General features: G+C 37.8%; 1 protein-coding gene across 8 annotated transcripts in view; it reads left to right on the plus strand.

Annotated features, from left to right (window-relative positions):
* The window catches only part of LOC127811584 (mediator of RNA polymerase II transcription subunit 15a-like), a 40,228-nt gene extending 29,735 nt beyond the window's left edge, over positions 1 to 10,493 (plus strand). For all 8 annotated transcript variants that reach the window (XR_008025742.1, XR_008025739.1, XR_008025737.1 and 5 more), the window contains one exon: positions 10,006 to 10,493. Coding sequence is in view for 4 of the 8 variants with exons in the window: in XM_052351586.1 (XP_052207546.1) it covers positions 10,006 to 10,016 (11 nt within the window). In the remaining 4 variants the exon portion in view is untranslated. The remainder of the gene's footprint in view (positions 1 to 10,005) is intronic.
* The last annotated feature ends 4,380 nt before the right edge of the window (positions 10,494 to 14,873 follow it).

The following is a 14,873-nucleotide window of genomic DNA, read 5'->3' on the forward strand; positions in this document are numbered from 1 at the left end:
TTTTACGCTGGCTGTTGGCTACCTAACGCAACCCTCCTCTCTTATTCAGGTTTGGTACCGACAGTGGATAACATCCCCTGGCGGAGTAATGATGAAATGAAGTTTCAACACCATTTTCATATAGAGAAGTTTCATGAGATGGTGATGAATGAAGATAATTGATATAGTTGTGTTCCATTACTTAGTTGACATGGTGAAACCAACAAGTACAATATGGAAACACAACCAATAATATTTTTTATAATATATGTTAATAGAAAAAAATACATTTTTTAGTTTAGAACTAGATTTTAAATATTTTTTATATATATAGTTTAGACTTTAGAGAAAGAGAGAGAGAGGACCCAGGGGTAAAAATGGTCATTTAACACTAGTTTTAATGGCAAGGGTGGTTTTCTGTTATTTCTAGAATGTGGGGTACTTTCTGTAATTAAGGAAACCCTTAATGGTAGCTAATGCTATTTACTCATAAAGAATTAGGAAGGAATTTGGCTTTGTGCATAAAAGCAAATTAAATAAAGGTGTTATGAGCTAGATTACACGGAAACAAAAAGGGGAAACGTTTCTGATACGAAACGGAAACGCGGAAACAGACATTTTTCTAAAAAAAATAGGCATAAATAAGGTTCGAAACGAGAATGGGAAACGTTTCGAAAACGGGGAAACGGCTCCTCTGAGCCTGTTCCGTGCAACATAGGTTATGAGAATGTTTCTAAAAATAGGAAATAATTGTAGACCTAAAGGTAAGTCCACTAAAACGAAAGTAATGGCTTCCTTACCTTCTAAGAAGGAACATGAACTTAAAGAAAATTGAGTAGGCCATCTACTACGACTATGGTGGCAGTAAGAATTGAAGAAATAGCTAGGCTAAAATCAATCTTTCACCCGTCAATCATACATCAACTTTAGGGAGAAATTTATACAGCAGAAGTCCTAAAAAAATCTCTTACAATCTCTCCTAAGATATCTCCTAAAATCTCTCCTACTTTATAGCAGTAGATAAGATACATTTAAACTACAAATATACATGAAAAATATCTAAAAACATTCCTAGATTTTAGCTAGCATTATCTTCTAGAACTCCTCCTTAATCTAAGAGTTTAATCCGTGCCATGTATGCAATGTTTCACGCCTTGGATTCTTCCAACATTCCCCTTCAAGCTGGTGAATAGATGTCAATCATTCCCAACTTACTTCTAATCACTTCAAAACCCTACTTTTGCATTGCTTTGGTCAAGATGTCTGTTTCTTGATCTTTGGTGGGAACATAAGTCAAATTTATGTCTCCATTTTTCAGCTCTTGCTTGACAAAATGCCTGTCAATTCGAACGTGTTTTATCCGGTCATGCTAGACTAGATTATTTACTATACTTATAGCTGATTTACTATCGTTATAAAGTACTTTAGGTTCAGTTATAGGAATAGATAAGTCTTCCATGAACCTTTCCACCAAAATTACTTCACAAATGCACTGTGCAATGGTTCTATACTTGACCTCAGCACTGCTACGAGAGACAACTTGTTGTTTCTTGCTTCTCCATATGACCAAATTTCCCCAAATCTTAGTGTAATACCTTAATGTAGACTTGTTATCCTCAATGGATCCAGCCCAATTTGCATATGCAAAGTTTCTTATTCCTCTATCCTTATTTTTCTTGAATAGCATTCCCTTCCCGGGAGTCCCCTTTAAATACCTCAGGATATGGTAGGCAACTTCTAGGTATCTTTCGGTTGGCGAATGCATGAATTGGCTAATTATACTCACTGTATATGCAATATTTGGACGTGTATGTGAAAGATAAATCAATTTCCCCACCAAACGTTGATACCTTCCAATCTCCACTGGTTGTTCCTCATTGTCCTCTTTTTTGTTTTTCCAGTTGGGTTCTAATGGAGTGCTTGCAAGCTTACACCCAAGCTTTCTTGTCTCTTTTAGCATATCAAGAGTGTATTTTCTTTGAGATATGAAAATACTCTCACTGTTTCTTGCTACTTCAATCCCCAAGAAATATCTCATCTCTCCCAAGTCTTTTACCTCAAATGTTACTTTCAGTTGCTGCTTCAATCTTTCTATCTCTTGATCATTATCTTTGGTGATGATTATATCATCTACATAGACTATTAGGATTGTTCTCTTACCCTTGCAATCAACTTTTGTGAAGAGAGTGTGATTGGCTTGCCCTTGTTTGTATCCTAGGTGGTTTAGTGTGTTACTAAACCTCTTGAACTATGCCCTAGGAGATTGCTTTAGGCCATACAAGGATTTTTTTCAATCTACATACCTTTCCTCTTGTATCTTTTCTTTCAAAATCAGGGGGAATTCTCATGTGGACTTCTTCTTCCAACTCACCATTCAGGAAGGCATTTTTTATGTCTAGTTGATGGAGTCTCCCGTCCAAATTGATTGCTAATGACAATAATACACGGATAGAGTTAAGTTTGGCCACCGATGCAAATGTTTCCTCATAGTCAAGGCCTTGTGTTTGGGTAAAACCTTGAGCTACAAGTCTTGCTTCGCATCTATCGACTTTCCCATCTGAGTTGTACTTTATGGTGAACACTCACTTGCTGCCAACTGTGTGTTTTTCACATGGAAGATTCATTATTTCCCAAGTACCATTCTTTTCCATGGCTAGAATTTCTTTCATAACTGTTTTCCTCCATTTTTCTTCTTGCAGTGCATTGTAGATATCTTTAGGAATTGCCTCATCATCAATATTTTCTATGAATGCCTTGAATTTAGGAGACAACTTTGTATATCCCAAAAATTCTGACATAGGATACTTAGGACACTTGGTGCATGATCTTACTCCTTTCTTCCAAGCAATGGGAACATCTAGATCATATTCCAGCTCATGCTTCTGCTGTACTTCATCTCTATTCTCCTTGTTAGTAATATCAGCCTCCATTTCAGCCTTTTTTTCCTTTGCCTTTTTTGGACTTACCCTCGGTTCAGATGACATGTGTTGCTGCTGATGCTGAGGGTCACAAGGCCTTCTTGAATACACCAATAAGGGTGGTTCAACTTGAATTTGATCACTCTTCTGGGCTTGGTCTCTCTTATGTTCTCCCCCTTGATCAAATTCAGGCACATGATTAGGATTAGCAGTAGGAAGAGAAAGAGAATGAGTTGTATCCAAAAATAGAGAATTCCAACCGGTGGTTGTTTTTGGAACATGGGCTAGTTGAGAGTGAGGCTGAAAGAAAGGCTGGTTTTCAAGAAAAGAAACATCATAGGAAACAACAAATTTGTGGGTACTAGGATTGTTGCATTTGTATCCTTGTTGTGTTGGAGAGTAGCCCACAAAAATGCATTTGATGGCCTTAGGATCAAGTTTGGATGGAGTGGATGGATTTTGGTGAACAAAAACAGTACATCCAAACACACGAGGAGTGAGAGAGTTTAGAACTCTAGCATGATGAGGAAAAACATCAAGGAGACAGCCAAAGGGGTCCTAAACTTTAGGATTTTGGAAGGTAGGCGATTGATAAGATAGGCAGAGATCAAAACGGCTTCCCCCCAATTTGAATTTGGAACGGAAGTAGTAAACATCATTGCTCTAGCTGTTTCAAGTAGATGACGATTCTTCCTTTCGGCAATTCCATTTTGTTGAGGGTTATAAGGATATAAGCTTTGGTGAATTATACCATACTCAATTAAGTATGTATTAAATTCATTAGAAAAATATTCCCTGCCATTATTAGTTCTCAAAACATGAATTGAGGATTGAAACACATTCTGCACCATATGATGAAACCTTTTGAATATAGAAAAGGCGTCAGATTTTTCTTTCATAAAAAAAACCCAACAAACCCTTGTATGGTCATCAATAAAGGTGATAAATCATCGTGTATTGGTGAGGGTTGTGGTTCAAGAAGGCCCACAAATATCACTATGAACTAAGTGAAAAGGTGTGGAGGAAGTATAAACATGATTAGGATGAGGTATTCTAGTCTATTTTGCAAGAATACACTGTTCACGAGAATAATTTTGAATTTTATTGCTCGATAAAGAAGGATACAAGAGTTTAAGATATTCAAAACTTGGGTGTCCTAACCGCTTATGCCATAACATAATGTCTGAATCTGAAACAAGAGCTAAAGAATATAAAAATCGAGTCCTAGAATCAGTAGAATGATTAGAATCAGTAGAATGATCATGCTTTGGTGTTTGATAGAGCCCTCCTTTCATCTCAGCACTGTCAATCATTTTTCCCGAGGATAGATCTTGAAAAACACAAATTTTTTTGAAGAATATCACATTGCACACCCTGTCAGTTGTAAATCTGCTTACTAATATTAAATTACATTGCAAACTCGAGACATAAAGGACTGATTTATGTATTAATCCTCTTACCACAGTTGTTCATTTTCCCTTTGCAAAGGATATTGTACCATCAGCCATAGAGACACTTATAGGTTTATCGCATGATTTAAAATTGGATAATAAATTTAAAGAACCTGTCATGTGATATGTGGCACCAATGTCTAAGATCTAACTGCTGGTAGATATTCTTTGAGAGAAAAGAGAATAGGCAATATTACCTTTTGTGGCCAAAGAAATCGTAGGAGTAGGATTTTCTGCATTCTCTGATTTAGTGTTATTTTTAGGAGCACTCTTAACAACTCAATCAATGTTTCGTAATGCTAATTCTCTCAACTCCTCACCTGAAATCAATCCAACCAACAGAAACACAAGACAGAAAACAAGAACAAAATTTAAATGAAAGAAAACCAGAAACAATCAAGACACAAACCAAACAATAGGCGCAAGATATATCCTGGTTCAGATTGCTTTAAAGCAACCCTACATCTAGCCTTTAAACACCCCAAGAGCAGTCTTCTTATTACCAAGGATGATTAGTACAACAGTTTGAGAAAACCTTATATTCTCGAGTACAATCAACACTCACTCTTCAAGATTACAAGGCAGTCTTAAACACCATCCTTTCTCTCTAAATGGATGTTCACTCGGTACAATAGAATAGAAAAGTAAAATCTATCCCCTTGTCCTCTATTTATAATAGGAGGCGGAACCCCAATGAAGACTTTCAAATATTTATAGTTTACACCCCTAACTTATCACTAATTACAGTTTGAGTTACAACTTCTATTTAATACCTCATTGGCCCTCAAAAAACACTGCCATAACTGATCTTATTTAACCTATACTCTAGACAACATTTTAACATTTAGTCACCTTTGTTTGGCTGAGAAGTTGTTGTAATACTTCCAGTTTAGTTGCTGTGATGGTAATAGGTGTTTGATTCCCTTTCTCGGCATCCACCATATAGACTGATTGGCCTCCCGGTTGTCCTACTTTTCTTTGATTCTTAGGCTTCCAGTTAGCTGGTCTTCCATAGATTTTCCAACATGTCTCTCATGTGTGATAGGGCCGGTTACAATGGTCACACCATTGTTTTTCTCTTGCAGTCTCCCCTCTAGAAGATAAAGGAGTCTTTCCCTTAAAAGTATTTAAGGCTGATGCAGGGTAATAGACTTCATTAGAAGTGTCATGACTCCGAGAACATGACTTTCTTCCTACTTTCTTCCCTCCTAACTTCAGCAAATACTTCCCTGATGGTTGGAAAAGGTTTCATCCCTAGTGGCCGACCCCTAACTTTATCTAGCTCTGAGTTTAATCCATGAAGGAAATCACACACTCTCCTTCTCTATCATCTTACCATATTTTTTAGCATCTGCTGTGCACTCTCATTTAATCTCATAGAAGAGATCCATCTCTTGCCACAAAGCTGTTAGAATATTAAAATATTCAGTGACTGAGTTTGTACCTTGTTTTGTGTTTCGAATGAGAGATCAAACTTGAAAACATTGAGCATGTTTTCTATTTCAAAGTATATTTCTTGGATAGCCTGCCATATCTCACAAGCTGTTTTGTATAAGAGATATGTCCTACCGATTTTAGGCTCCATTGAATTAACTTACCAAGTCATAACAATGGCATTCTCGGCCTCCCATATGCTTGAAGCAGCAGATTTTGAACTTGGCCTTGTTGAATCTCTAGTTAGGTAGCCTTGCCTTTGCCTCTAACAACCAACGAGACTGATTGGAACCATTCTCGGAAATTGTAACTCCCACCTACGGGTGTTACTCATGAATAGACAGCTTACTATTCACATGCTAGGGCAAAGATGAAGAGATGGCTACGTTTTAATGAGAAACGACCTAGGTGGGAACTAGGCTTTGCCTTCTCTTCGCTCCACTCAAGGATCCGGGAAATATCGAAACGACCCTACGAAAACAAAACCCGAAACCTCACAAAGTGTCACTCTTTCTCAAGCTCTTAATGAAGAGCTAAGGATGACTTCCCAGGATTTGACAAAATAAACTAACTCACTTGCTCCATATAAATTACGGTATAAGGCTTTGATTATAAGAAAATAATTTTTCTTTACCCCAACTATTAACCTATTTATCTCACCTCCAATTCCTTTAGAAAATATTTGGATTAATATTTCTTTGAAAAAATTTAATAAAACTTTCCTTATCAAATCTCCATTGATTTTTCTTTTTAATTATTTTAAAATACCTCAAATTTCCAACTCTTAGGAAATAAATTTTGAAATACAAACATCAAGCATCCTCATCCATTTTTCAAAATTTAAGGAAAATACTCCATTATTTATTTTTCAAAATATAGAAAATTTCCCACAATTGCCTCAAAATTTATATTAATTTAATAATTAGTTTAGAGGCTTAAATACTCATTTGTTTAATTATTTAAACATACTTTATTTCATAAATTCCCAGAATATCATAAATAATTAAATAAACAGAAAAAGAAAGAAAAAAAAGAAATCTCAAACAGCAACAGGGGGCGGGCAGCGGCAACCAGCCGCGCCCCAGCGCACGGGCCGCGCGCGGTCGCGCCCAACACACTGCCTCCAACCTTTTTTTAATAATTTTTTTTTCTTTTTAATTCAAACTTTCCAGAATGCTTAAATACATTAAATGCCTTCCAAAACATTCAAGTTTTTCACCATTCATCCACATTAAGCATTCATACATATTTAACTAAAATAAATACATCATACACAAAACCATACACCAACACATACATTCTTCTTGCTTCATTACATTCAACCTTCCAAAACTCCCTTTCCTTTAGAAGATTCATCACCTACATAGAGGTCAAATGACCTTATGAGCCAATGCTTAGTAAGGGTGCTATGCAAATGTAAATGTAACATGAGAAATAAACATATAATGCAAATGTAATACATATAATGGGTAGTCCTCCATGCCTTCATAACCACATAAGTTAAGACACCAACCAACCCCTCCCTCATCACTAGTCCTCCATATGGCCATAGGTCCACTAGAACACAAACATGCAAATATGACCATTACATGCAACTCATACAAAACAATTACAAATGCAAGCAAACCCCACCACTTGGGGTCATCCCTTATCTCTTTTTTTCCTTAAAGCTTCAAGCTCTCACTTGCCAAGACTCTCTCTTTGGTTCAAGCCACCTTAGAAGAAAGAATGCAACCTTAGCTCATATACAAAATCAAAAACTACTTCATGAGAGGGAAAAAAGGCTTACCTCTTGCTTGCCTTTCTTCTTCCTTCTTCCTTCTCCTAATCTTTTTCTTACTTTCTTTCTCTTAACATGTGGGAAAACCTTGAACTAAAATCTCAACTCCCTATTTATAGAGATTTCCTACTCAATCCATGCCAAAACTCAAGATTCCATCTTAGCCATTAGTTTTTCTTTGATTTAAGAGACTCAATCTCAACCCTCAAATACAAGCACAATCCTTGTGCTTCTCCTAAACTCAATCCTAGCCTTTGATTTTTAAGGGAACCCATCTCTACTCTCTAGAGAAACACAATCCAAGAGACCTAGCATCTTTAAATCTGATCCCTTGATTTTCTTTGGAGGTTAAATCCTCACCCTCCCTTATCTTTTTTCTTGAAATTATCCTACCCATGTGGCAATCCATGCCATTGGTAGGCTTAAATCCCAACCATTGGATTTCTTCAAATTTCAAGACTCAATCACCACCATTGGATCAAGGCTACATTTCTCATAATTCTCCAATTTTCAAAATTAATAAATTTTGACTAATTTCAAGATTGACCATTTTCTCCATTTTTCATTTAATTTAAATCCCATAAATTTTTAAGCATTTAATGGAGACTAATATCTTTTTCTTTTTGATTTAATTTAAATTGCTCTTGAAAGACATAATTCCCTTTAATTTGACATTTATTTTAATCCACCATTTTTCCACATAAATGCATGACTAATTTCCATTTAATAAGAAATTTCTTTAATTCTCACCATAATGGCTCTCATTTAATGCTTGAGAGACTAATTTCATTTTCTTTTTGAATTTTTTTAAATCTTACTCTTGCTTCACAAGATCATGCCAAGTGTCCCACTTACACTTAATCAAATTAATTTATTATTCCCAAATTTAATTAAATCCCTTTCCATGACATCTTGCCAAGTGTCACCAATCTACTTTACTTGGCTTCTTTTTTAATTTCTAATTATCCATGCATTTAAACAAGAATTAAATTCTCCCAAAATCAATTCTCCAATATAAATAATTTCTCCAAAAATAATTTACCTTTTTATGGGACGGAACTCCAAATTACCGTTTTGCCCTTCCTAAGGCATCTTATATAATATGCGTCTTCTCTCTTATTCAAGGGCAATTATGAAAATTTTCATATACCATTATTCCCTTAATTGATAATTTTATCATGACTCATCAAGGGTATTACAGAAATTAGTTCCATTCAGTTTGTGTTGTGTAATTTGGAGAGAAGGATTGTCTAAGGCTGTTGAGAGAGGTGAAACCAAAGGAAAAGTCCTCATCGGAGGAGGATTAGAGATGGTCACCTCACTATTGGAGTCGTCTGCCATCTCGGAGTATTAACCCGACTTCTTGAGATGGATTAATGGAAAAAAATCAAGCGCCACAGAAGATGGCTCTGATACCATGAAGAAATAGCTAAGGTAAAATCAATCTTTCACTCGTCAATCATCAACTTTAGGGAGAAATTTATACAGCAAAAGTCCTAAAAAAATCTCTTACAATCTCTCCTAATATATCTCCTAAAATCTCTCATACTTTACAGCAATAGATAATATACATTTAAACTACAAATATACATGAGAAATATCTAAAAACATTTCTAGATTTTAGCTAGCATTATCTTCTAGAACTCCTCCTTAATCTAGGAGTTTAATCCGTGCCATGCATGCCATGTTTCACACCTTGGATTCTTCCAACAGGAACAACAGGGATCAGGGGAAAGGAAGGACCGCCCCTGTTGCCATGAAGCTATGCCTTCATTTTTGGAATATTAGTGGTTTGATAAGGTTGATTTAATTTGATGAAGTCTTTTTATTTGGATCTTGTGAGGACTGAGGAGTGTTTGAAGTGGCTATTAGTTGTTGTGGAGTTTTCTTTTTTTTTTGGTAAAGTAAAATATGGCTGTTGTGGAGTTGTATGAACATCTATATAGAAGGTCGAACTTGGAGACCCACTTGTCCTCTCCTGGAGGCTGAAGCCTTTATGGAAGTAAGATAGTTTGATAATGTACGTAATCTTATAAATTGAGGGCTAGCATGTGCATTCTAAAAATATCTTGAGCATAGAAATGTAATTCACCCAAGATTATCTTCTTTTACTCTGAAGGTGAAAGATACAAAAAGAAACGAAGAATACCTGATAGAAGGATTTTCATATTATTTGCAAATTGGTTCATTTTCTTGATTATCTGTATCTAATGTGACATCAACATGTAAAGCTCTTGTTGTCATAGTAGGATCATACTCTCTCTCTCTCTTTCTCTCTCTCTCTCTCGGTAGTGAAAAATCTAGTAGAATATGACTATTTATCAAGAAAATAAGCATGGATGGTTTTTGACAAATTTCCTGAGGGCTGCTTATATGTTCATCCCAACTTATTTGAACTTCACTATTCTTATTTGTTTCTCAATCTCGTTGCCCAATTCTTCAGGCACAGCTTAGGATGATGAAGATTTTGAGATCGGTTTGAAAGCTGCTGATGGGAACATTGTTTTGCCCAGGGGGCTATTATTATTAGTGGTCTGAAAGCTGCTGATGGGGACATTGTTGGTCATTATGGACTTGGCCAATTAAGTGGAGAGGTTGAATAATTTCATCTGTTATATGATGATCAAGTAATTTGGATTTGCTGGGGCCGACCCCTTTCCAAGTTATTTGTATTTTCTCCTTTTTATAATATAAACGTCTGGAAAAAACTTTGGAGTTTGGCATATTTGGGTACACATGCAAGCAATTTACCTGAGTGGCGTGGTGTATATGGATTCCTTCTGGCTGCATTATGTTCTTCTCATATGCCAACGGTTGCCGGGGTTTTTTAGATGTTTGTCTATGATGAGTGGCTGCTTTCTAGTAACATGGATTACATACAGGAATATTAAGTGCAGAAAGGTTGGGGCAGTATCATAATCGTCTTTTTAATCTTGGTCTTATATTCGATGAGATTTATTACATGAATTTTAGTTTTAAAATGATCTGTTTAATATTTTTTAAGAAAGATTTGATGATTTTTCCATGGTTATTGATTGATTATTTGATGAAGTCCTCTTCTTTAACTGTCCTAAGGAAGCCAAAATATATGATGGGTCATTTGTATTATGTTCAATAATGTTGGCCATTTTCCTTTTTCTCTCTCGTGAAAAAGAAAAAATTTGAGTGATCATGAATACAGTATGCCATCTCTTAATTTGATTATTGGAGAGGATGTTTATGTACGTAGGTTTGGTCTTTAAATTTGAACATTAAAAGTATCATACTTGTCATTAAATAAAGGGTCAAGGATTGTACTTTATGAAGAAATACTACACATATTAATGGGTGAAAAAATGTTTAATGTAATTGTAATATAATAATTGAGTTATATTTAATAATAAATGTATAATAATTAGTAGTTTTTAATGAATTTAAAATTTAAAATAAAATTTATTTTTAAGTATTGTCATCTATGATGTAATATTATAATTATATTTTAAATAAATATTTGTGCAATCATTTTAAGATAGATTTATGCCTATTAATAATACGAATATGAATATAAAGTTATTTTGCGAAAGATGAAAAGATTTTTGAAAAATAATTTTGAGAGTCATAATTAATTGAAGGTGCAATCGTCTTTTTATTAAAAAAAATTAAAAAATTTATGTACAATTATTGTTTTTATTCAAAATATCATTCAATGATATGCCAGATATGTACTATTTTCTTTTCTATCTAAAATGTCATTCAATGATGATGCAACATAAGAAGGGTGAAGCATCAGTTGGGAGTTGTTGCTATTTCCTATTGCTACTGTTTTATTGTTCGTCGCTTCGACGGCCTTCCTTTATTTTGCCCGTCACCATTCAAATGCTCGCTGCACAAAGGGCCTTGTTGTTAGGATCTCAAGTTTCTGCCCTTGAGGTTCGGGACACCTGGCTCAGACAACAGTCTAGGAGTTGGGGCAACTAGCGAAAGTTTAAGGCAACCTGATAGCGAAGAGAAGCAGGTTAAGCCAAGTGAGGCTCCACCTTACCATCCAATGGACCAGCAAGTGCCATTTGAGGCCTCAGCTCAGCATCAGCCTGAAGGATCAGCCCACAGTGTAGCCACAGAGGACCAGCCCAGCCCAACAAGATGAAGCCCACCATACCAGGCCCAGTCCAGCAAGCCCATCAACCCATTTCATGGAGCCAATCAAATGAAGACCAAGAGCAAATTAGTTCACTTGATCTGGCTCCTTTATTAGATACATAATTGTTTCATTTATTTCCAGCATTGATGTATTACTTAATTGCCAGCATTCATATAGATACATCAGTTATATTCTCTGCATTCATGTACTTAGCATCCAAGGAGTCATTGCCAGCCACGGTATAAGGCTTTGATCTGCCTTCATTTGGGGACTTTTGATCAATCAAAAAACGTATCTAGTTGAAGTGTCTTCAACACTTTTGATTTCTACCTTCTATCTTGTGATAATTAGGCAAAAATCAGCCTTCTGAGAACTAGGGCATCCATCATTGGTGCTCTCGTTAAGAGTCTATCCACAGTCTCTTTTCGAAGCTCGGTGTTTGGAAGACGTTCTCAGAAGTTGTTTATCCAACAGTCATCTAACAATGGCAAGATGACAGACGCACAAGGATCGCATAGAGAATTTGGAGAACATGGCCAACACCATGGACGAAAAATTCTCGTGGTTGGAGCAGTTTCTACAAAATCTAACCATCCTGGTGCAACAACAACAGCAACAGGCGCCAAGGCACAGCAGCAGTTGTTCGTCTTCCCACAGGTGACGATCTACTGCTTCAGCCAGCCAAAGGTCTGATTGTGGCTCTGATGGTGGACTTGAGACAGACGAATGAGGTAACAATTGGAATCCCACAAGCACCAACCAACTAGCTTTTAAACTGTGCCTACAATTTCCCACATTTTCTGGTGAGGATCCTATCTCTTCGCTCAACCGGGCTAATTTATTTTTCAAGTCACAAGACATGAGCAGCAAGAAAAATATGGAATATACCGCCTATTACCTTGAGGGCGAGGCGAGCCATTGGTGGCAGTGGCTGTCACACACGTATGAGAGACAAGGCAAGAGCATCCGTTGGAAGGATTTTGAACATGAGGTACGAACTTGTTTTGGCCCTACCGGCTATGAGGACTATGATGAAGTCCTATCAAAGATGCGGCAGACAGGATCTTTGAGGGACTACCAGCGAGAATTTGAAAGGGTGGCCACACAAGTCAATGATTGGCCAGAGAAGGCGTTGATCGGGGCTGTCATTAGGGGCCTCTTTCAAGATATTGCTGCCGAAGTCAAACTTCACAGACCTATCAGCATGCTCCAGGCAATTGATATTGCCCGGTTAAAGGATGACCAACTGAGCACCATGCGCAAGGTAACAACATACAAAGGGCCTGTTATGGCCGGATCCAGTTTTGGGGCGCCCAAGCCCAAGCCACCACTTGTGCCACAACCCGTAGCCAGCAAACGCATACCACCAGGCGTCAAACGGCTATCATGGGCTGAGATGCAGAAGATGTGCGAGCAGGGCCTCTATTTCAATTGCAATGAAAAGTTCACCTAGGCCACAAGTGCAAGGTGGCTCAATCTTTTTTGATCGAGGTAGAAGACCCACCAAAGGATAAGGAAGACGAAGAGTCAGACCCACATATGCCTGCAACCAACTGCGGGGTGGAGGCTTAGGATCTGCTAGAGGTGTCCCTTCATACATTGGCAGGATCTGCAGGGCCACAAACCATGCGAGTGACAGCGATGCTCAAAGTCAAAGTTACTAGCCTGCCGATCGATAATGACTCAACGCACAACTTCATCAGCACCAAAGTTGCCCACAAGTTACAGATCCCGATTACCACCATTGAGCCATTCGAGGTGCGAGTAGCCAGCGGGGAGCGCCTAGCATGCACACAACAATGCAAGGTAGTAAGTCTCAAAATCCAGCACATCTATGTTATAGTAGATTTATATGTCATACCTTTGGCCAAAGTAGACATAGTGCTGGGTGTGCAGTGGTTGGCCCAATTGGGCAAAGTTGTTTTTGATTACAAGCAAATGGCAATGGAGTTCACCTTAGGGGGCCGACAAGTTCGCCTATCCATGCAGCGGGGTACGGCTAGGGCAGGAAAGGTGAATGTGGTGCAGAAACTGATTAGGGCTAGCAGTGAGTGTTATGCTATACAGATAGCATCACAGCCACGCGCATCCAACAGTTTCCAATCCACCGATGAGTTGCAGCTACCAACAGATATTCAGGCGGTCTTGGCCAAATTTCCCACAGTGGTGCAATAGCCCACAAACCTGCCACCAAGTCGACCTTTTGATCACCGCATCCCACTACTAGATGAGCAACCCATCAACATTGCTCCCTACTGATATGCCTACCATAAGAAAGCAAAAATCGAGAAGCAAGTCAAGGAGATGCTACAGAAAAATCAATACGGCCTAGCACCAGTCCATTCTCATCACCAGTTTTGCTAGTAAAGAAGAAATATGGAACATGACGTTTTTGTATAGATTATCGAGCACTCAACAAGGCCATAGTAAATGACATATTTTCGATTCTAGCCATTGATGACATGCTGGATGAGCTAGCAGGATCCACGATTTTCACCAAGTTAAACTTGCAGGCAGGCTATCATCAAATCTGAATGCACCCGGGAGACATACACAAGACAACATTTTGTACGCATCATGGGCATTACGAGTATATGGTCATGCCCTTTGGCCTGTGCAACGCACCATCAACTTTTCAAGCAGCCATGAATCATATCTTCCAGCACATGCTACGTAAGTTTGTGGTCGTATTTTTCGATGATATCTTGGTTTATTCGAAGTCTAGGGACTAGCACTTGCAGCAAGTCTTGAGCATACTGGCCCCAGAGAGTTTCTGCATCAAGCTGTCCAAGTGTGCTTTGGGGAAGACAAAGTTGGAGTACTTGGGGCACAGGATCTGCCCTGAAGGTGTCAAGGTACCACAGAAGATTACTGCCATTCAGTCTTGGCCGAAGCCAAAGAATGTTTCCCAACTGTGCAGATTTTTGGGCTTTACAGGCTACTATCGGAAGTTTGTGCAACATTATGGGGCCATTGCTAGGCCATTGACGCAGTTATTGAAGAAAGATAAATTCCAGTGGACAAACGAGACTAACAACGCCTTTGCAGCTTTGAAGCAAGCCATGACGTGCACTCTTGTCTTGGCTATGTCAGATTTTTCACAGCAATTTGAAGTTCATACTGATGCCAGCAACATAGGCATTGGCGCAGTACTAGTGCAGCAAGGCCGACCAGTGGCCTACCTCAGCAAA

This window comes from Diospyros lotus, chromosome 1 (genome assembly GCF_014633365.1).
Source record: "Diospyros lotus cultivar Yz01 chromosome 1, ASM1463336v1, whole genome shotgun sequence".
Lineage (NCBI taxonomy): Eukaryota > Viridiplantae > Streptophyta > Magnoliopsida > Ericales > Ebenaceae > Diospyros > Diospyros lotus.